The sequence below is a fragment of the Equus przewalskii genome, chromosome 27 (genome assembly GCF_037783145.1).
Source record: "Equus przewalskii isolate Varuska chromosome 27, EquPr2, whole genome shotgun sequence".
Lineage (NCBI taxonomy): Eukaryota > Metazoa > Chordata > Mammalia > Perissodactyla > Equidae > Equus > Equus przewalskii.
In genome coordinates this window covers 29,606,769-29,628,029 of record NC_091857.1, presented here as the reverse complement: position 1 = coordinate 29,628,029, position 21,261 = coordinate 29,606,769, and the positions used below count along the sequence as shown (strand labels likewise).

The 21,261-nt window shown below is 54.4% G+C and overlaps 1 protein-coding gene across 2 annotated transcripts; it reads right to left on the bottom strand.

Annotated features, from left to right (window-relative positions):
- Nucleotides 1-2,191: 2,191 nt before the first annotated feature.
- On the bottom strand, nucleotides 2,192-5,582 carry OLIG2 (oligodendrocyte transcription factor 2). Of its 2 annotated transcripts, none has more exons than XM_070597229.1 (2): nucleotides 5,371-5,582; nucleotides 2,192-4,604 (listed from the first exon to the last, which is right to left on the bottom strand). In XM_070597229.1, the coding sequence occupies exon 2, from the start codon at nucleotides 4,531-4,533 to the stop codon at nucleotides 3,562-3,564; it is 972 nt and encodes a 323-aa protein (XP_070453330.1). In that variant the 5' UTR covers nucleotides 4,534-4,604; nucleotides 5,371-5,582; the 3' UTR covers nucleotides 2,192-3,561. The 2 variants fall into 2 exon arrangements, with proteins under 2 accessions (XP_070453330.1, XP_070453329.1); XM_070597228.1 differs by lacking the exon at nucleotides 5,371-5,582 and adding an exon at nucleotides 5,029-5,287.
- Between the last annotated feature and the right edge of the window lie 15,679 nt (nucleotides 5,583-21,261).

Here is a 21,261-nt window from a genome sequence, read left to right as displayed (position 1 = left end):
AGGGGAAAGGGCAGGAGGAAGAATCTCGGAGACCATGGGGTTAGTGATCGAAGTCCCTGGGCTAGGCGGCTAAGAGCTGGGGAACCGTGAGGGCCACGTGGGAGGTGGAGAAGCTAAGCTGCGGCCCAGCGCTCCAGACAACCTCTGGACTGACGCTCCCAGGACAGGGACCGCCATGCCAGGCCCTGCAGACCGCTCTGCCCAGGACTGCTCGCTACCTCCCTTTCCCTTCCCCTCTCTCAGTAGGGGGCCCGCCCCCAATTAAGGGCCCTCGGGAAGTCAGAGTAGCTGCAGAACACCTTCTCAGGCTCTACTCAGAAGCCCAGACGCTGGCCTGAGCCCCTCACCCCACCCCCGCCAGTCTAGGGCCACCCCCGGCAAGGAGCCACCTGCTCTGGGTGGCCATGCGCACGCTCGTGTGCGCCTCTGTGTGCCTGCTTGGCGTCCAAGGACGCTCCGCTCTCTCACGTGGTGGCCGAGATCCCTGGCTGGGCATGCAGTTTAGGCGGGTGGCTCCGGAAAGGGCCCGGAGCCTGGTTGGATCTAGTCCCTCCTTCCTTGGGGGCCCAGATCTGGCCTGCCGGGCGGTTGGATGCCGGCCGAGAGCTTGGGTACCGGGGCGGGAGGAAGACTTGATTTATTTCAACAGCTGCCCCCCTCTGCAGACTCCGGAGCCCTAGCCCGCACACGCCAGCCTGACGGTGGGTACAGGAAACCGCGACTACCACCGAGACCCCGGCCCCACCATGCTGGTTCTCAGCTCCCACCCTTCCGAGTTCCAGCTTCTTCGCATCCCTCTGTGTCTGCAGTTGGACCCAGTTTTGAATTCTTAACACATTTCGTTTCAAATGGGACTTCGAAATAAAAGCTACTAGATACTGCCCTACCCTTTTCTTTGATTCGCCAGTGCAGCTCGGGTCCCTGTCCCGTTCCTCACCCGTCCCCAGCCGCTCGGCCTTTTCCCAGCTGTCGGTGAAAAGCGAAGCCCATTCGAGGCCTGCAGCCTCGGATCCCTGGGCGCCTGCTGTTCTGGCCAGCAGCCCGACACTACTCCTGGAGGACCCGGCACCACCTGTCCCCGCCCTAGGGGATGGGGCGGCCCTCAGTCCTGGGCAAGGCGAGTCCCCTGGGCCGACCTCAAGAAATGGGGTTCCGACTAGGGAAACCTTCTCCATCCCCAGGTGCCCCAGGTGCAGGGACCTTTCACCGGTGACTACCGAAGACGTGGTCGGCGAGAGAGCCCAGGGTCGGAGGACCGGTCTACTGCGCCCGCACCAGTCGCGGCTTTCAAGGGACTGCATCTCCCGTAAGCCCGCGGGCTGGAAGGCGGCAACGTGGTCTGTCCTCCTCCTTGACCCGAAAGGCCGAAGCTTTTTAATTTTTACCCAGAATCTCTCTTAAGAGCCACGTGCTAAATTTATATTGCAATTTTGGATTATGAGGAGCCCAGTGGCCGCGAGGAGACAAGCGGTGGCCCCGGGGCAGAGCATGGAGGCCGAAGCACGGCTCCTGAGAATCTCGCTCTGGGTGACCGTTCCCAGCACCTGACACCTTGCACGTCAAGGCCCAAGTGGGCGCCCGGGGAGGGTCGTGCATCGAGCAGGGAAGGGAGCGAAGGGTTAGTGGATCCCGCGCCCAACGCTCCCGCAGCGCTTTGCCCCGAACGCGGTGGCGCCGCAGCCCGGGCCCCACGTGGCTGGTCCGCAGCTGAAACCAAGGGAAGCCGCCGGCAGGATGGGGGCGGGCGATCGCCTCCGAGGAGCAAGAAGATAAAGTCCTGGCAGGCAGGGGGCTGAGCGGCGGGACCCCCACCCGAAGGCACGGCCCTCGCCCCCAGGCCCAAAGTTCCGCGCGCTGGGAGGGAACTTTTCACTTTCAGCGAACTCAACCCTCAACCAAGGGGAAAAGGAGTTTCGGATTGGGCGTCGGAAAATAAAAGTAAGAACAAGCGAGTTGTGAGAACCCCCGGAGGATGTGCTCAAAATGTGTCTTAAAGAGAACGTAAGTGTGTTTGGGGGGGTGGAGGGGGGGTGGCGGGAGAAGGAGAATAGTCAAACTATTTTTCTCCGGGATGAAACCAGCGGAATGGTCCCCAAATCCGGCTCCAAGGGATGGAGTCCTGAACTCCCTTCTCGGGATGGCTCCCCGCACCCCCACCCAACCATACGGCTGGAAGACACCCGACTTTAGGTTTTATTTAAAATCTCAACACTCGATCATTTATTTCGTTTTTGCAACCAAACAAGTAATAAATATTATTTAGCACTTTTTTTCTTTTTACAAAAATAAAACAGATGATACACTCTCTGCGAGGGTCTGCGTTCAGAGGAGAGATGTTACTTGGCAGACGCTGAGGAGCCCATATTGCAACTCGGGTAGCGCCGAGGCGTTTCTGCGGACGCAGGAAGCACGTGGAGGAGTTTGTCATTTGTGTTAAACTTGGCAAAAAGAAACCGAAATAGAGGAAACCCAGCTTAGACTCCGGTGGGGCTGGCAGTCACGTGAGCAAAGCTTAGCCGCACGCACTTACCTCATCATGGATATTATATTTACACACCCAAGAAAGAAAACTTTAAAAAGCCAAGAGAACCCACAAATAACCCAAGCTGGATTCACGGCAACAGCCTGTGAGTTCCGGCAAACCCTCAGGTACCAAAACGACTGCCCCAATCGGGTAAGAAACCAAATCATTTCGTGCTCAGAGACGGAAAGAATGGGGAAGGGGGGAGAGAGTCTATTTTAAAATAACTAAAAACCACCCGCCCCCAAAGTCGACAGTTTTAGGTTATTCCAATCCACAAGTGGTTCTACTCTGACCGTCTATAAAGCTTGCTCATGCTGTTGACAAAGGAACATCGACAGATTATCCAGATTATCGGAAAACCACAAACCCCCAAACCAATTGGAGCGACAGGGAGGAACGGCAACAGTTCTCAGACGGTTGTGAGTTTACCCAGCTATCGAGATCCGACACGACCCTAAATGCTTCTGGTACCGAATGCCAGCTTCCAAATAACTCGCTGCCCCTGGCCCTGGGCCAGGGACGACCCTTGAGGGAGAGGCCAGACCGCCGCTCCTGGAGGGCGGCTCCCGCGAGTCTCCCACCCGCCACGGAAGGAGCGAGGAGAGGAAGTCCTCAATGCTCTCCTCCCTGCCCCCCGCCCCACTGTAACCTAGTGCTGCCCGCGCCGAATGCGACCTTGTTCACGGGGAAACCACAGTTTATAGGATCATCTTTTTTGTGGGGGAGAGGGTCGAGGGAGGGATGCACGCAGCGGTGCCTTCTTATAAATGGTGTCTACCGGACCAGCGCTGTTTAAAGCCAGAGAGGGCTGGACCAGGTCCGGGAGCGAACGCCCCTCTCCCTCCGCACTGTTCAGCGCGCGCCCCCGTTGCTTAGCTTCCCCGGCGCTGGAGTCCTCACCATCGCCCCCCACCCCAGCCCATGGTCCTACGCTCCTCCTCGGAACTGAGTTCCCAGACCCCAGCGCCGGCCGGTCCTTGCTTCCCCCGCGGCCTCTGGGCACCCCTGCTCGCCAGAACGCGCCGCAGCGGGACCGCTCACTTAGCGTCGGAGGTGAGGCGCGGCAGGCTGCCGGTGCCCATGGCCGACACGTGGTGGTGCGGCGGTGGGACCTGACACATGCTGCAGGGGCAGGGCATGCCGCCCCAGTGCTGGAAGCCGCCGCTGCCCCCGCTGCCGCCGCCTCCGCCCCCCAGCGGGGCCGCCGCCGCTGCCGAAGGAGACTTGAGCAGGCCGTGCGGGGGCCGAATGGAGCCGACCGACGACAACCCGGAACCGGGCAGGGAGGCGCTGGACACCGCGGCGGCGGCGGCAGCAGCGGCGGCAGCGGCGGCGGCCGGAGGCAGGATGGGATGGTGCACCGCCGGGTGGTGCGCGGCGTGCGCGGCGGCCGCGGGGTGTGCCGTGGCGGCGGGCAGGGGCGCTGAGTGCGCCAGGCCGCCGCAGGCCGACGGGTGGAAGCCGGCGTGGTGGCCGCCGTAGATCTCGCTCACCAGCCGCTTCATCTCCTCCAGCGAGTTGGTGAGCATGAGGATGTAGTTGCGCGCCAGCAGCAGCGTGGCGATCTTGGAGAGCTTGCGCACGGACGGGCCGTGCGCGTAGGGCATGACCTCGCGCAGCCCATCCATGGCGATGTTGAGGTCGTGCATACGCTTGCGCTCGCGGCTGTTGATTTTGAGGCGCAGCTGCTGCAGCTCGGGCTCTGTCATCTGTTTCTTGTCCTTCTTGGTGGACGACGCGGCCGCCGACGACGTGGACGATGAGGTGCTGGACGAGGATGACTTGAAGCCGCCGCCGCCCAGCTTGTCCCCGGGGTGCGCGCCCGCCGTGCCCATGGCGCCACGCAGCTCGGCGCTCAGCTCTGGCGGGCAGTCGCTCGGCGTGGACGAAGACACGGTGCCTCCCGTAAAGCCGCTGCCGCCGCTGCCCTTACTCCGGGCGGGCAGAAAAAGGTCATCGGGCTCTGGCGACGACGGGCGGCTGGACACCAGACTGGCGTCCGAGTCCATGGCCCCGAGGGATAGTCGCGCTTTGGCTGAGTCCTCCCTCCCTTGGCCCTCAGAGCTTCCACGCACACCTCCTGCAGAGAAGAGAAAAAAACAGGAGAGAGACAGAGATCGATCGAGATCAATAGAGAGAGGCACGAAGTCGGTGAGAGAAAAGCCGCTCCCGTCTGCACCGCAGCGCGGGGTCCAGGCGCGGCGGCGGGTCGCTCTGTGTCCACCTCGCTCTCTCTGGCCTTCCTTCCAGCGGTACACAGGTACGCTTAAGTCATCTCTCTGTTTCCCTCCCCGTCGCCTCCCCTCCACAGGTGGTTTTGTTTCGGGGAGTATGGATGCCCCTCAGTGAGGGTGGCATTCTAGAGGTTTTATGCCTTCAGTTAGGAATGGGAAGCCTGGATCTCCAGGACTGGAAGAGTAGCGAGCGAGGGTTTTTTTTTGGAGGGGGCGGGGGGAGGGTGGAGATCTAAACAGAGAAGTATTTGGTTCCTCAAACGCATCCACCTTATCTCCATCGACACCGCGGAGCAAACACACGCGCACACACGCTCGCAGCGCCCGCGCGGGGCCCAGATTCCATAAGCTGCGTCGGGGACCGCGGAGAGCTCGCCAGCTGACCGGGACTTGGGGAAAAGGAACTGTCGTCGCCCCGACTCCTCGCTTTCGGGCGTAGGGGATGCTGCGATGAGTGTGGGGAGGGTCAGAGCAGCGAAGCCGCTCAGGGGAACTGACTGGTAGGGGCGGGATCGGAGCCCCCTCTATCAGAGCTTCCTGGGTCGCAGCTGAGTTAAGGGGCGTCTGTTCCTGGGATACAGGCAGGGACTGCTGGGGGGCGGGGACACTTACTGTGGATGCAATTAGAGGAGCTGGTTCCCCAAAGCCGCAGCAGAGAACCGTGGTCCGGGCGCTGATGTCGCGTCGGTCTATAATAAGCATCCGCACCTTTCGGCGCTCTGCCCGTTTTTATAGCCCGGTGGCGGCGGCGACGGCGGCGGTGGCCGAGGCGGGGGCGGGGAACAATGTGCGGGTCCTGGAGGGGCGGCGGCGCCAATGAGCTGGGCCCGCCCGGGGGGCTGGGAAGCTGATGTCATCCGGGCTAATTCCGCTCAATGAAACTCGCCCGGCCCGGCACACGCCTCCTCCCCGCGCGCAGCCAATGGGGGCCCGCGGCCGGGAGATTCTTGGGGAGGGACTGGAGGAGGGACCGAGGGCGAGGGGGTGGGGGAGGGCAGGCCCGTGGGGGAAGTAGAGAGAGCCGAGCGCGGTTGGGACCAAGGGAAAGAGGAAACGTTGTCACACTTCTATAAAAATACGGTGACCACAGAGTTAGGCTGGGAGATGGGGTGGGCTAGGGGCTCTGCAGACAGACTAACCTGATACCCAACGCAGTCGTATCTTTTGGGATGCGCGCGGATAACCCTAGCGACCCAGGAGCCGCGGCTAGAGTCTCCTCCTTTGCTTTTCCTGTCGCTCTTTCTGGGTTCTCGCCGCCTGTCCCCACATCATGGGTTTCATCAACTGTGGGCATTTTGAGCCCCAAAAGGAAAGGATAACCAGGCACAAAGCTCCTACTTTCTTCTCACTCTAAGCGCGCGTCTAGGTGGCCGCTGTCGCAGCTCGTCGGGCGGCCGGTAGCGCCCCCAGCTGGGGCCAGAGTTTTGAGAGGAAGAAGGAGAAGGAAGCAGGAGACCGACTCCAGGACGGTGTTTTGAAAGAAATCACAAGTCTTCATTAAGTTGAAGATGACTCGAGTAGACACAGGAACGAGTTATTTTCATACAGTAACCACGCTAGAGGCGAGCCCAGAGTTAAGAACCCCCTTCCCAGCGCGGGAACCGGATGATGGTATTTTCAGCATCATCTTTGTGGTCTTCACCACGCCATGGGGTAGGGGGCACATGGGTTTGCCTGCAAAAAGAGGTCTCAGGTCAGGGCAAAAACTTCTGCTCACCATGGGCCAGACAGCGAGATCCAAACACTCGCGGCCGCGTTCGGTCACATTTTACAGCAGCCTGGCTCCCAAACCCAGAAACCCTTGGCCATGAGGAATTAAGTCGGGTCTGGAGAAGCGCATAACTGAGGTAGTTCCGAGATACCGACGCATCTACCCGTTTTACAGATGGGAAAATAGAGAGTCTGGGTCTGCCGCAAGCCTACAGAAAAAATGGCTAACCTTTTGCAGCGCTGCCCAGACTGGACTGGACATGCCAGCGCTGGCGGTTGTTTATCTAGAAGCCGCTGTCCGTCTCCGCAGATGTTAACCTTTTCCCTCAGCTGAGTTTCTCACATGCATACATTTCCAGGACAGAAGTGTTTGTTTTGGCAGATCCTGAACTCCAGCCGTTTATACTGTGTGTGTGTGTGTGTGTGTGTGTGCGCGCGCGCGCGCGCACACACACACACACGCACAAGCCACGGCCCTCTCCCCATGGGAGTGTTATCATCTTCTGGTTACCACCGTTTTTTGAGAACTTTTAATTTGCATGTGTGGCTTAAAAAATAGACACATAGGCGTAGTAAGGAATTCGCGTTCAAGGAGCAAAGTTACAAAATAAACAAATACAAAAGGAAACCCCCGCTGTGGCTTCCAGGTCCTGGCTAGGTCCCCCCATCCCGTCTGTGCTAGAAAAGCCCCGGCGAGCAGGCTCTCTCCTTCGCCTCAATCTCGTGCCTTCTGGAGCATTATGTTTCAACCCGCGTGTTTTCCAGCTGGCTCTGCAGCCATCCGTTAAATATGTATTTAAAACATGAAGAACTGAAGCGTGGAGATATGTCGTCCAACCGTTACGGAGGATGACCCATAGCCGCTCAATTAGGAGAAGCTGTCACATGGAAGAACGCAGGGAACAGGGGGTGGGGACCAGGAAGAACTCAGATATTTAAGGATCATTTCTTTGAGACTCCCCGGCCACCGGCGGTGAGGACATTCATGAGGCTGTGAGCTGTGGGCCACCAGCTGGGGCGTGGACTTGTGCGCACGCCACTGCATCTAATAAACACCAGCAGGCGCAACGTGTACGCGTCTGGGTTGCAGCCGCTGGGGTTAGTCCAGCGGCGAACGCGTGTCCCGGAGCCCCGGTTCCTTTTTTTGTTACTTGCCACCGGCGACTGCTCTGCGTCCAGCGGTCCTCGAGAGCGCGCGTTCTGGGGTTCTTTACGATCTTGCTGCAGTAGCTGGAATTGGAAGCAAGGGCGAAAGTTGTGGGGCCGCTACTGGCACGGCGCGAGTTTAGAGCCCAGGAAGGTCCGGAGGCAGGAGAGCTGGTGTGCTCGCCAGTTTCCGCACGCTCCAGGCCCCAGCCCCGCGCCACTGAGCCGCGGCAGTCAGTGGTGGCTGTTCTTGGGCTGTGCAGCGGCACCTGGCTATCCTCAATCCCCCCGCCCGGAGCTCGGGCTGGCAGCCCTGGGTTGCAAGCCCCTTCCCCCGCAGCCTCCCTCAATGTCCTCTGGTCGCCAGACAGTTGCTGGGGGTGGGGTGAAGGCAGTCTGTGTCCCCCTGGGCTCCTTTGATCCAGGGGCATATAGGTCGCTGGACACATGTTGCCATGTCTCCGAGTCCTCCTCCCCCTCCAGGAGTAATCGGAAACTAGAGCCGGGCCACAGGCGCTTGTCCTTGGGCGTCCTGGAGGCGTAGGGCACTTGGCCAGGTCTTGCGTTGGGCGCCTAGTGTGAACGTCCCGGGCAGGTCCCGGGCACCACGGTTCCCACCGGAGCGCGCAGCTGGACCGCAGCCCCTTCCCGCGAAATTGAGTGCTCACTTGCCAAGGCTAATGGGCCCGGGCTCTGAGAGTTCCTGGTTGGCCCAGGCATCCTGGAGCTGTCGGCCTCCTCCGTCAAAACGGAAGACATGTTTTTCCCTCTCCTTTGTGTTTCTTTCCTACAAAAGGCCGGGTGCGTGTCGGGCCGGCCTTTGCTCAGCCGCCTGGCGGCCCGGGAGGAGCTTGTGCCAAACGGGCCGGGGCGGGCTCGTGCGGAGCTCCAAGACGCAGACCTCCCACTGCTCCCCGGTTCCTCTCGGGCCTTTCTTTCCCTTCTCGCCTTTCCCTTCCTCAGGTTCCTGCACACATTCAGCCGGTTTTTCGGCTTGGCTGCCTAGGAGAGCTTCGTCGTTGCGCAGGGCGGGCCAGGGCAAGCAGTGGGAGGGGAAGCTCCAGGCCCCGGAAAGGAAAGAAAAAACCATTTCAGCCATAGTTCTGGTCCGGAAACTAGAAAGGATGTGGAATGGCAGCGTTTGGCGCCCAAATGTGAGCGATGAGCCCCCTCCGAAAGCAGAACTCTGCAAACAAATGACATTCGTCTTCCTTGCCAGACTCAGCTCGAAGAGCTGTCCCGGGTCATCCCGATGTCGAGGTGGGAGGTGGGGGGTGGGGGTGGGAGTGTGGTTGGGGAGGGCGCAGGGGGGCCGCACGGAGCACAGGACCTGACTTTGGTAAATACTTCTGAATGCGCACATATGTAAATGTGCACCTGGGCTAGTGTGAAATGCGACTGGTAAAATACTCGTAAATTTGGGTGAAGGTGTATGTGTATTTATTTGGTGCACAAAGTAAACCACGGGATCTGTAATTTGCATTACTGGGTATATGGAACCTTTAGAATGACAGGGGTGGTGGCTTCTATCTAATGACAACTCTGGCTAAAGACGACCTACAGATGCAGGCCCTTAGCAGGTCTTGACAGACTTCATCTCATTTAATCTCTCACTGATGGCAGGAGGGAGGTGTTACTCCCATTTTACTGATGGGGAAACTGACACTCAGAGAGATGTGGCCATTTGCCCAAGGTCCAGGGAGCAGAGGGGCAGGTCCAGGGAGGCAGGGCGAGGTGAGGGAGGCAGCTGAGGAATGTGAGTCAGAGACTTAGAGATTACCATTGTGAACTCCTGGCTTCAGGTTCTCATTCCTAAAGTGGGGTTCTAGAAGCTACCTGTGGCCTCTAAGAGTGTGTCTGCTGTGAGTTGGAGCACGGGAGAGGTTCAAACGGCAGCCTCCTCTTGTAGTTTCTCTATTCTGCTAATACTCAAGCTATTCCAGGGCTGTGAGGTGCTGAGGCTCGAGGACCCACTGCCCTGGCCTGGCTCAGGCTTGGGTGTCAGGAAGGCTGGGCCTAGGGGAAAATTTGGGAGGAATGTTCTGGATCTTAGGGGGAGGGAGGCTGCTCCAGGAAGCTAAAGGGCAGCCTAACAAAACCTCAAAATGATAGCCACTTCCGGGAGTCAGCCCCTCCCCCCATCAACCCCTTCTGTCAAGCCAGCACAACTGCCACCTGCTGCTAAGCGTCAGGGCCACTGAAATTAACCTGCTCCCCAAGTTCACAGTGGAATGAAGTTGTTTTGTTTTTGTTTTTGTTTTACCTACAAAGCATTTTCTCACCCAAATGTTAAGAGGGAGGCCCGTTGTCCCATCTTACAGATGAAGGTACTGAAAACTAGAGGTCAAGGTAGGAGCTGGGTTCAATCTCGGGACCCCAAGGCCCAGGGGTCTCTGTGGCTCTGTCCTGTACCTTTATCTGCTTCCCCGGCCCCCTCCATCCATGAGACACTAGGCGCTCCCCCATCGCGCGTCGAGATTAATCCAGAGAGTGAACAGGTTGGAAAGCGCGGGTGGGGGTGTCCTTGGTCAGGTGGCGGACCCTGAGGTGGGGTGTGCTCCACTCGGTTATAGGGCAGCGGGGACACAGGGGCCCGGGAAACCCCGACCTAGTCTGGGGCTAAGACCCTTGGTGAGAAGACGCAGCAGGCTTCTGAGCGCGGGGAGACTCTTCCAGGCTCCAGGTGACAACTCTGCGCCACCAGTTTCCGGAGACCGGATGTGTGTGCTCTCCGGCCCCTGCACACCGCTGCGAGGTGGACCCAGGGACGCTGCGTGTGTGCAGGGCGTGGAGCCTCTCACCTCCGCGTACGGAAGGGTGATTGTTGCTCTGCTCCAAGCACGGGGTGGCTGGCCTGGCTTGCTACATTGGGAAAATGTAGCAGTGTGACATCTCCCCATTGCCTGCACGATCACGTCTGAGCCCTTTAAGGCGGCCTACGGGGTCCTGATCTGGCCCTGCGCCTTCTTAACCTCTCCCCTTCCGACGCCCCCTTTCTCAGGCCCCCGGAGCACTTGGGGAACGATGCTAATTCCCATCTTCCCAAGTGCTCCCCCAGCCCCTCGCCCTTCTTTCGGTTCATGTGTGTGTCTTGTACTAGCCTTTCAGGGGTCAGCCTGGGAAGCCCACCAACCCGGGGTTGAGCTGTAGCACCCAGGGCTCTCTCCCTGCTCCCTGTCAGTGTTCACCTCTATTGGGAGGGTCTGGCTCCCTCAGGGGAGCGCCTCGAGGGTCTTCGCTTTCCCTGAACTCACTTTGCATCCCTGGAGCCCAGACCAGGGACGGGCCCAAGACGGGCTCAATAAATCGAACGAAGGACCAGTGGTAAGACAGCTATCCAACGAATTTTATAGGAGTTTCCACACTGCAAGAGACAACAGCAATAGCGCCAAAGGTACAAATTTCCCTCCTAATTAAACCGATTTCAAAAATGCCGGTTGAGGCCCATGCTGCCCACTACTGGCCATATAAGAGGTGAGGTACAGAACCCCCACCACAAGCCAAATGGGTCATCTGGTAATGTGCCGCACTAGGTCCCCTCCGGGACGCTCTCAATCCCGTCCCACTGGGACGGATGGACAGGAGAGCGCGCGGCTCCCGGGCTCTCCGGGGTCGCGAGGGACCGGCCTGCTCTCCGCTTGAGGCCGAGCCTTGCGCCCAGAGCCAGAGCCAGAGCCAGAGATGGGCTCAGGCCACTGCCCGTCAGCTTCGGGCCACGCGAAGGGAGAGGCACGCGAGGCCAGAAGAGCCTCGGGGTCCTGATCGCTGGGCGATGGCGTGGCTAGGGAACCCCGGCTGCGCACCCTCCCCCCGCCCCACTCCCCCGCTCAGCCCGAACAGACACCCGGCAGGGGACACCCAGCCACGTCTCCCCGCCCGAGACCCCAGTGCGCGCGGCGGCGGCTGAGCGCACCGGGAATCCAGGACCCCGCTGCGTGGGTGCCGGGCTGGCGGCCCGCGCAGCGAAGTGGACGCCGCGCTGGGCCTGCTGCTCGCAACTGCCGCCGGGTGGGGACCATCGCAGCGCCGCAGAAGAGCCGGGGGCACCTTGCACCGCGCACCAGGCCTCGACTAGGGATTTGGAGAAGCGGGCGGGAAAGACAGGAGATGGGCACGTTCTAGTGTTTCTCCCCTTTTTCCTTCCCTTTCTGTTATTTTCCTCTCGCTTCTGTTAGTCGCTCCCTGTCCCTTCTCTTTCTCATTCCTCCTCTAATGCATATATCTGAATTTTATTTTTTATTTTGCTCGTTGTTAAAATGACACACACTGGACCTGAGACTCCCCGCCCCCGCCGGCCTGTCTCCAACCCTTGTGGTCCCGGGACCACAGGACAAACATCATGTGGGAGCTCCTTAGAAATACAGAATCTCGGGCTCATCCAGACCCAGAGAGACAGAATCTAAGTTAATCAAGGTCCCCAGGGGGTGCAGGGGCACAGTCAGGTTAGAGAATCCCTGCCCTGGGTCTTTTGGGGGCTGAGCCTCAAACATGCTCCTTCCTCCAAGGTCCTTGGATCTTCCAGTCCCAGACTCAGACCGTTTCTGGGGCTGACAAGGCTCTTTCCTCCGGATTCCTCAGTTCCCCCGCGGCCATTTGAATAGTCCTTGCTCCCGCCCCCTTGACCATCTGTTAAATAAAATTCAATAAGCATTTAAAAAAATGCATGCCCCTTATGAAAACAGAAAACTTTGAACTAATACAGAAAGCAAAAGTTGTCAGTAGTCCAACCCCATTTCCTCCATCAAGCCACTGTCAAGATGTTGGTGAAGTCCTTCCAGACTGTACCCAGGCCTGATAACCTGCCTCTTTCATTTCTTAGCGTCTCTTGGACATCTTTCCACATCCGTGCAAGATGCACCTGACCCCTTTAACAGTGTAGGCCTGCACCAACGTGGCTTGTGCAGGTCCTCCGCTCCAGCCTCTGTCCAGCCCTGAATAGCCAATCAGAACCAGAAACTCTGAGAACATGTTTCCACTGTGTGTGCCCTCAAGGTCAGAGGACCACGGAGTCAGGGCTCCTGCTGGGCTCTCTGCAGCAGGCTGGTTCTCCTTTGAGGAGTCTCTCCCTTCCCAGCGGGTGTGGTGGGGAGGACTGGTTCCCACTTTGCCTGGTGTCAGATGTGCGGGAAATTGAGCCCATGCGTCTGAGACTTGGATTGGCTCAAAGGAGAATGTTCAGTGTGTGAGCAGAACATTCCTAGTCTGGGGCTGTGACCAGAGCAGAACTCAGGTTCTGTAATTTTGGAAGATGCTGGAGTTTTAGACATTCAATTTTCTTTTCTTTCCCCACTTCCAACAACAACAAAAAATCATCCACTTCTGGGTTGACTATAAGACTAAGTCTAAGGGAAGAGGCCATTCTGTTTAGACTGTATTTATAGTTTCCACTAAAAGGAGAAAAAGGAGGAGGAGGAGAGGAAAGAAGAGGAGGTGGGGGGAGGAGGGGAAGGAAGAAGAGAAAAAGAAAGAAAGAAACCATATTATATAAATTGGAATTCTTTCTTCTCTAAAATCTTGTTTTGAATAGGTACTATATAGCACACGGCGAAAATAAAACTCAAATAGTAGAAAGGGTATTTGATGACAAGCGCAAGTCTCCCTGGAACAACTGACCTTACCCCAGACCCCAGAGACACCACTGTTATAGTTTCTTGTGTATTCCAGAAATATTATTATTATTATTTTTGCTGAGGAAGATTCACCCTGAGCTAACATCTGTTGCCAATCTTCCCCTTTTTTTGCTTGAGGAAGATTCACCCTCAGCTAACAGCCGTGCTAATCTTCTTCTATTTTGTAGGTGGGTTGCTGCCACAGCATGAGTGACGAGTGGTGTAGATCAAGGCTTGGGATCCAAACCCGCGAACCCAGGCCGCTGCAGTGGAGTGCACCAAACTCAACCACTACACCACAGGGCCGGCCTCTCCAGAAATATTCTTTGAATGTACGAACTATGTGTTTAAAGATCTCTCTCTTTCTCTTCTTTTTTACCCAAGTGGTAGCATGCTGTAGACACTGTTCTCTACTTTGCTTTCTTCACCAAATAGAGAACACTCTGTACCTTACAGCATATGTATGGCCCCGTGTACACAAACACACTTGCACAGCCCAGCCTGCCACAATATGCATATTTACAATGCACCTGCTCCTCAGACACTCTCACCAGAGCAGTCAGAGGTGCAAGGAACCTCCCCCCAACCTAAGTGAAGACAGTTGCCCCCTTCTTCAAAATGGAACATGACAGCATCAGAATCTGTGCACCCCATCTCCTGAGGATACTTTTTCTGCTTCTCTTGGTCACAGAGAACACGAGGACACTAGGAGCCCCAGATGAGAGGTCAAGGAACCTCCTGCACTGAGTAAGCTTCTCCAAGGTGTCCCCAGGAGGGCACTTTTAGCCACTGCCTGAAACTTGCAGGTACGTCCATTTTTTCTTATTGCAACTGTGAAAACAATAGTCTGTCTTCTCTCCTGTCTGGAGGGCAATCAGTCAGAGAGATCTGGACAGACATACTTTAAAGAATATATATAAGGCCACGAGATGAAGCTAATTAGTTATGGTTACTTTTGTTTATTTGTTGAATAGGTAATATATTCACATAGTTCAATTAAAAGCATCTAATGAAAAATTTGCTTCCAACTTCTGTCCCCCAGCCACCCGGTTCCCTTGCTGAGTCACCATCTCTTGCTTATGCTTCCAGAGATATTCTTTGCAAATCTAAGCAAATATAAAAATGTATACTCTGTTCCCCCTTTTATGCAAATGGTAACATACCATACATACCGTTTTACCACCTTGCTTTTTTTCAGTTGATATCTTGGAGATCATTTCTTTACAACATATTAAAAGCTTGCTCCTTAAAAAAAAAATCCATCCTTCTGTAATATGGATGTACTGGAATTTATTTAGCTGCTGCTCTGGTGAAAGACATTTAGATCATTTGTAGCTTTTCCCTATTACAAACAACGCTACTGTGAAATACCTTGTAAATTGTCATTTGCATATATGTAGAATAGCACAAGGAGAAATCCCTAGAATTAGTATTATTCAGTCAGGTCATCTGTGCATTTGCAATTTTGATAGATGTTGCCAAACTGTTACCCAAGTGGTGTCCCAAAATATGTCACAAGGTAGAAGAGAGACTGCCTTGCTGACAGCTAATTTAAATGCTCAACTTTTATGTTCCTGAGTCCAGGGAAAACGTGATCTCTAATTTCAGAATAGGTGACAGTCTGACCACTGTGACTCTACAGCATAGAAGAATAAAATGTCATTTCTCCTTTTAAAACATCAAGCTACAAATTCTAATCGATGTCAACATCTGGTACCATTTCCGATCCTTCCAAAGATTAGCTAATGCTTTCTTCCGAGTAGCTGGGTAGAGCGGTCCAAGTGTGCCAGGGCATTTTATCTGCTGAGGGATTTTGAGCATTAGAACTCAGCTGATATTCACTGGGCTCCCTTCCTGTGCTGTGAACTGTCCTAGGTGCTAGGGGTCCAGCAGGGAACCAAACTAGAGCACTTCCGCTCTCAAACACGTTAACAAAAGTAGTTACTACCATGATTACTATTAGAATTTCTTCTGATTCTCTCAATAGCCCCGTAAGGTGGTTAGAGTAGGGTGCATGGGGTTAACCCACTGTCCCCCCTCCATAGTCATATGGCAAACAGTGCTGGTTGTTTCCCCAAATCAGTTCCACTTTCTCTATAGAACTTCTGGTTGGGCACATGGCCACCCAGAATGAGCACTATATTTTGCAGTCTCCTTTGGGACCAAGTTCTGGCCAGGAGGATGTAAACAGAAGTGGTGCGTGCAACTTCCAGAGGCTTCCTTAAAGTAGGGAGCGTGTCCTCGTTCTGTTCTCAAATTCCTGCTGGCTGGAAGAGCCATTGGAATCATGAAGTGGCTGTGGGACCACATGTGAAAGAGCATTAAGAGAGAAGCAGCCTGGGTCCAGACACGCCCAGACTCATCCCCTTAGATGAGGACAAATCCCTTCTGCTTTGTTAAACCCATTGTTATGTTGAAGTTTCTTTTCTTCTTGTCTCCTTTCTTTCTCTCTTTCTTTCTTTCTTTCCTTCCTTCCTTCTTTCTTTCTCTCTCCCTCTCTCTTTCTTTCTCTCTCTCTCTCTCCCTTCCTCTCCCTCTCTCCCTCTCTCTTCCTTCCTTCCTTCCTTTCTTTCTCTCTCTCTTTCTCTTACTCTCTCTCTCTCTCCCTTCCTCCTTACCTTCCTTCCTTCCTTTCTTTTGATGAGGAAGATTGTCCCTGAGCTAACATCTGTGCCAATCTTCCTCTATTTTGTATGTGGGATGCCACCACAGCATGGCTTGATGAGCGGTGTGTGGGTCCGCACTCAGGATCCAAATCTGTGAACCCTGGGGCACTGAAGTGGAGCACACAAACTTAACCACTCTGCCACTGGGCCGGCCCTTGTGTTGGGTTTTCTGACGCAGCTAAACCAAGCCTAACCAAAGGTAAGGGACTTCCCAGTGCTGAGTGGGGGCACTTTTGGATATCTGAAGAGGTATGTCTCCACTGCACAGGTCTTTGAGCCTGAATCCTAACTGATACCCAGGGCAAAGTCCTCACAAGACTTGAGACGTACAATACGGCGATGTGATGAGGCCATCCTCCCTTTAGAAGAAGCTCTGCGGGAAGTTGAATGAGCACATCCTGGTCACTTTCTGTGTCATTCTGGACGTGGCCGTGCTGATGGCCAGGACCCACTCTGGGCAACTTCTGTAGTGGACATTCTGGGTCCTGTTTGTCTCTTTACTCTTCCTTCAAGTGCCTTTTCATTATGTGCTATTTGCCTTTTGAATTTTGATGTAACAAAGACTTCTGTGGCCGACAATATCAATGCCTGCCCAGATCCCTTTTTACCCTTTCTGTGACCCCTTCAGGCTGTGGTGAGCTTTCGTTTTCCATGGCCAGCATCTCTGACTCATCCTCCCAGGACTTCATGTGGATGCCCAGAGCTGCTGTGCTGAATGTGGAGACAGCCAAAGTGCAGGGATGGTGCAAAGGCCCCCAGCTCTGGGTTGAGATGACTCCACGGCATCATTTTTACCCCAGAGATCCGCTGTGAGTTCAGGCTGAAGCCCTGACACTAGGACTTTTGCCTGAGAGCTCAGCTTTTCTTAGCTTCCTCCTCCTCCCCTATGCCCTTACCAGTCTCCCCTGGGAGCCCTGCTTTGCTAAGTGACTTAGCCGTGAACCCTCATCTCAGCACAGCAGGAGTGTCAACATAGAAGTGACTTATCTCATGAAGCAGTCTGTGTGTGGCATCCCCCAGCCGAGATGGTTGCTCCACAGTCTTTCTATCTTGTTGCTTTATCATGCTCCCTTCTGTTGCATTTTCTCTCTCTTGTATTGATGGTTGCCCTGGCTCCATCATGCCTGCATTCTGGTCAGCAGGAAGGAGAGGGGAAAGTAGAGGCCACAGCACCTTCCTTGAAGGTAAGGCCCAGAGGCTGCAGGCAGCACTTCTGTTCACATCCCCTTGGCCTCTCCAAGTCACTTGGCTACACCTACAAGCAAGTGAGACTGGGAAATGTAGTCTTTAGAAGAGGGGCCAAATGCCACCAATTAAAGACCTTAGGAACTCCCATATTAAAGGAAATAGAGGAGAATGGATATTGGGGGAACTATCAGTTGCTGTCACATCTAGGAATCATTCTCTTTAATGCTAGGAACTAAAATTTTTCTACTGCCACTGATGCTTGACTTACTTCAAAACTATACTTTTAACCTCTATGACCAGTTCCAAGGCAGCTAGCTGTGAATGCCCTGAAGCACTGGGAGGATGTTTCTGGAAAAGACCTGGAAAGTCATCTTCATCACCTCCAGCACAGTTACTGGGGTTCTGGGCATAGAAGTGGCAGCTGAGGCCAACACAATGGGAGGGAGAGGGTGCAGGCAGAGCTTCTAGCAGAAAACTCATGTGAAGTGGGCAACGTGGGTTTCCTGGAGATGGGAAGCCCTGATAAGAAAAGGAGTGGACTCAGGGTACAAGAAAGCTGGTGGGAGGCCAGCCCTGGCCCCTGAGGCTGGGTCCTTCTTCCCCCCAACAGAACATATGTCCTACAGTGAGCTTGGCCTGGGTCAGCCGTGGTTAGGCAGGCAGCTGCTCCCAAGGGGCCACCTGGTTCATCAAGCTGCCCTTGGCTGCTTACTCTGACACGGATTCAGCAGAACCTGCCACCTGAGCTGCCCTGAGATGGGGCACAGTCCTCCTGAGGTCCAGGGCCTGAATCTGAGCTGGAGCCAGCACGGCTTCTGATGGGGTGGGGCTTCCTTCCAGGACTATTTTCCAAGAATTATGATGTTTGCCCCTTCTAGTGTGTTGAATGGTGCGCCCCCCCTCTCCCCCCAATATATGTCCATGTCCAAGTCCCTGGAACTTGTGAATGTGACCTTATTTGGAAAGAAGGCCTTTGCAGATGTAATTAAGAATCTTTAGATCATCCTGGACTATCCAGGTGGGCCCTAAATCCAATGACAAGTGTCCTTATAAGAGCCAGGCAGAGAGGGATTTGAGACAGAGAGATGAAGGGATGACACAGAGGGGGAGGAGGCTGTGTGACAACAGAGGCAGAGATTGGAGTGATGCAGCCACAAGCCAAGGGATGTGTGGAGCCATAGAAGCCGGAAGAGGCGGGAAGGATCCTCCTCTGGAGCCTTTGAACGGAGCACAGCCCTGCCGACACCTTGATTTCAAACCTCTGACCTCCAGGACTGTGAGAGAATGAATATCTGTTGTTTCAAGCCCCCAAGTTTGTGGTAAGCTGTATGGCAGCTGTAGGAAATGCTTCCCAAGTAGACTCAGCCATTGGCTTGGAGGTGAGACGGTGCTGCGGGCTGAGGGATGATGGACAGTGACTAGCTTTAGCTTCCGCAGGTTCACTCTCCGCTGCCTCCAGCCTGCCCTCTGCTCCTGGCTTCCTCTGGTTGGGCTCAGTCAACCTGGTGGGAGGGAGGAAACTGAGGCATAGATCTCCCGGGCTTCCTCTCTCTAATGTCTCCTGGGGCTGGCTGTGTCCCACAGTAGGAGGACACCGTTCCTCCTAAGGCAGATTGTTCTGCACTACTTTCTTTCCTCTGCATTCTGGTAATCTCTCTTTCCCCTCGTCCTTTTGGGCCAAAGGGTGGGGACAACTCTGATGCTGCCAGCTCAATCCTTGCACTGTCTCTTGCAGTTCCCTTACACTCTGACCCTGTGGTTGTAATTAGTCCCTTTGTAAATTAACCTACCTCAAAGTATCCTAACTTGAGTGTGCTATTTCCTTTTGGGACCCTGACTGATACAGCCATCGGGGGTCCCCATCACTCTGCTTTTGTCAAGGGTGGGAGTCAGTGTAGAACTTCAGAAAATGGGGGTGAGTTTCCTGAGGACCAGAACCCTACAAGGGGGGAGGTCCAGACATTCTGAAAGGCTAGGTGGGGGGAGCTCCATGGATGGGGCCTGTGTGCTGTGCAGGGCTCTGCAGAAGCCGTCTCTTCCCTGCCATGTCTGTGGGTTGTTTCTCCCTCTCTCAGGGACCAGGATCCAGCCTCCACGTTCTGGAGGGCCATGCCCGCTGCCCCCTGCTGGAGTCTGGAGGGATACTTTTTCCCCTCTTGAGGTCTGGAGGCTCGGCCACAGTGAGCCCTCTCCTGCCTGGCAACGCCTGGGGGCTGGAATATGGATGGACATCAGGAGGATCTCGTGTCCCCGTTACCTCCCCAGGAGGGGTAATGGACCAAAATTTTCTAAACTGCAGAATTAGGATAAAAATCCATGAAATCCACTATGTACACTGAAGAATATAAGTCCATGTTTTGATTTCAGAATGGGTCTCGTTCCCTGAGGAGGTCTAAATCACGACTCACCACCCCATTCAAGTACCCCGTGCCCTGCAGTATTTCTGTTGTCTGTTAACTGCAGAATGTGAAACCCAGGAGAGTGACCCCAAACCAAAATCCAGCTGACCATCCAGCCAATTTGTCACCTGTAAGAAGGAAATGTAAGAAGAGAGACCAGATTTAGGGCCATGGGATGGCAAATGGAGAAGCACAGCAGGAGAGAAGAGGCTTCAAGCAGAACACAGAGAATGTCCAAGGAGATGCCCATGAGTTGAAAGAAGACCACCATAGTTTTCTTCAAAATAATTCGTTATTTTTTCTGATAATAGAAGTGATGCATGGTCCTTGTTAGAAAATTTGGAAAATAGAGGGTATTATAGCTGTAGAAACCTTGCGAAATGTAGAGTTTTTTTGGTAGTCCAGATGAGAGATGATGAGGACCCTGTTATGAGCTGAATCGTGACTCCCTAAAATTCATGTGTTGAAATCCTAACCCCTAGAACATCAAAATTTGTCTGTATTTGGACGTAAGGTTTTAAAGAGGTAATTGAGTTAAAGTGAGGTCATTAGGATGGGCCTTAATCTGATGTGACTGGTGTCCTTACAAGAATAAGAGATTAGGACGCAGATGCACGGAGCGAAGACCATGTGGAGACGGCGGCCATCTGCAAGCCAAGGAGGCTTCAGAAGAAACCAGCCCTGCTGCCGACAACTTGGTCTTGGACTTCCAGCCTCCAGAACTGTGAGACAAAGACCTCCTGTTGTTTAAACCACCTAGTCTGTGGTACTTGGTAGTGGCAGCCCTAGCAAACTAATGTAAACCCCAACATTGGACAGTGGTAGGGATATGGGGAAGAGGGGACAGATGGAAGACAGTCTTAGGACGGAAAATCAGCAAGCCTTGGTGACTGACTCCATAGGGAGAGTAGGGGTGTGGAGTGGTCTACGATCTTGTTAGTTTTCTCAGCTTGAGTGGCTTGATGGATGGGGTGTCACCCCAACTAATCAGCCAAGATAGGGAGTCCAAGTGGAAGAGTCAGTCTTTGGACACGTTGAGTTGGAGATGCGTGAGGGACCCTCAGTGGAGTTGTCCAGTCACCCGTGAGGATGTTGTCCAGAAGATCGAGCCAGAGGGCTGCAGGGGAGCACAACAGCACATCGGCATGAGTGGAAATCATTCTGCGAGTAGATGAGGTTGCCCAGGCACGCAGCCGCCAGTGGAGGACAGACCCTGGGGAGGCTGCCATTTATTCTCATCTGCAAGGAAGGGCCCATCGTTTATTGTGCTCATGGTCTGCATCACAGCTGTTCACGTTTATTAGGTGGATCCCAAAATATTGTCTGCCTTCCCTAATTTCTCTTTCAATCTGTTGTTTAAAAAATTCCCCAGATAGGCACAGACAGACTATCCTTAAATGCTAAATTGGTCAAATTAAGAGGAAGGCTGTGTCTTTAACTCACCCCTGTGATTATTTGGTGTATATGGTACTTAGCATGCTGACTTCCAGGCTCCACCATATGTTCGGGTAAATGTGGAGCCGGGTGGGCAAACAGCGGGCTGTTTGGCTTTTAGTGATAATTATTCCTACCTCTTTGTACCCTGCTGGCCTCCATACTATAAAAATATTTCAATTTAAAAAATGCATATCAATGTGTGTTGGAAATGTGTGTGAATGGAAATACCTCTTCTATAAATAATGATATTATTGTATTAGTGGTGATAGCTAGCATATATATCATAGAATTACTATGTATCAGCACTATACTATTTTGTTTCTCTTAAAATAGATAGCTTTCCACTAA

What these genes read in the sequence shown, in the direction of transcription:
- OLIG2 (XM_070597229.1), bottom strand. Translation starts at nt 4,533, where the DNA reads ATGGACTCGGACGCCAGTCTGGTGTCCAGCCGCCCGTCGTCGCCAGAG.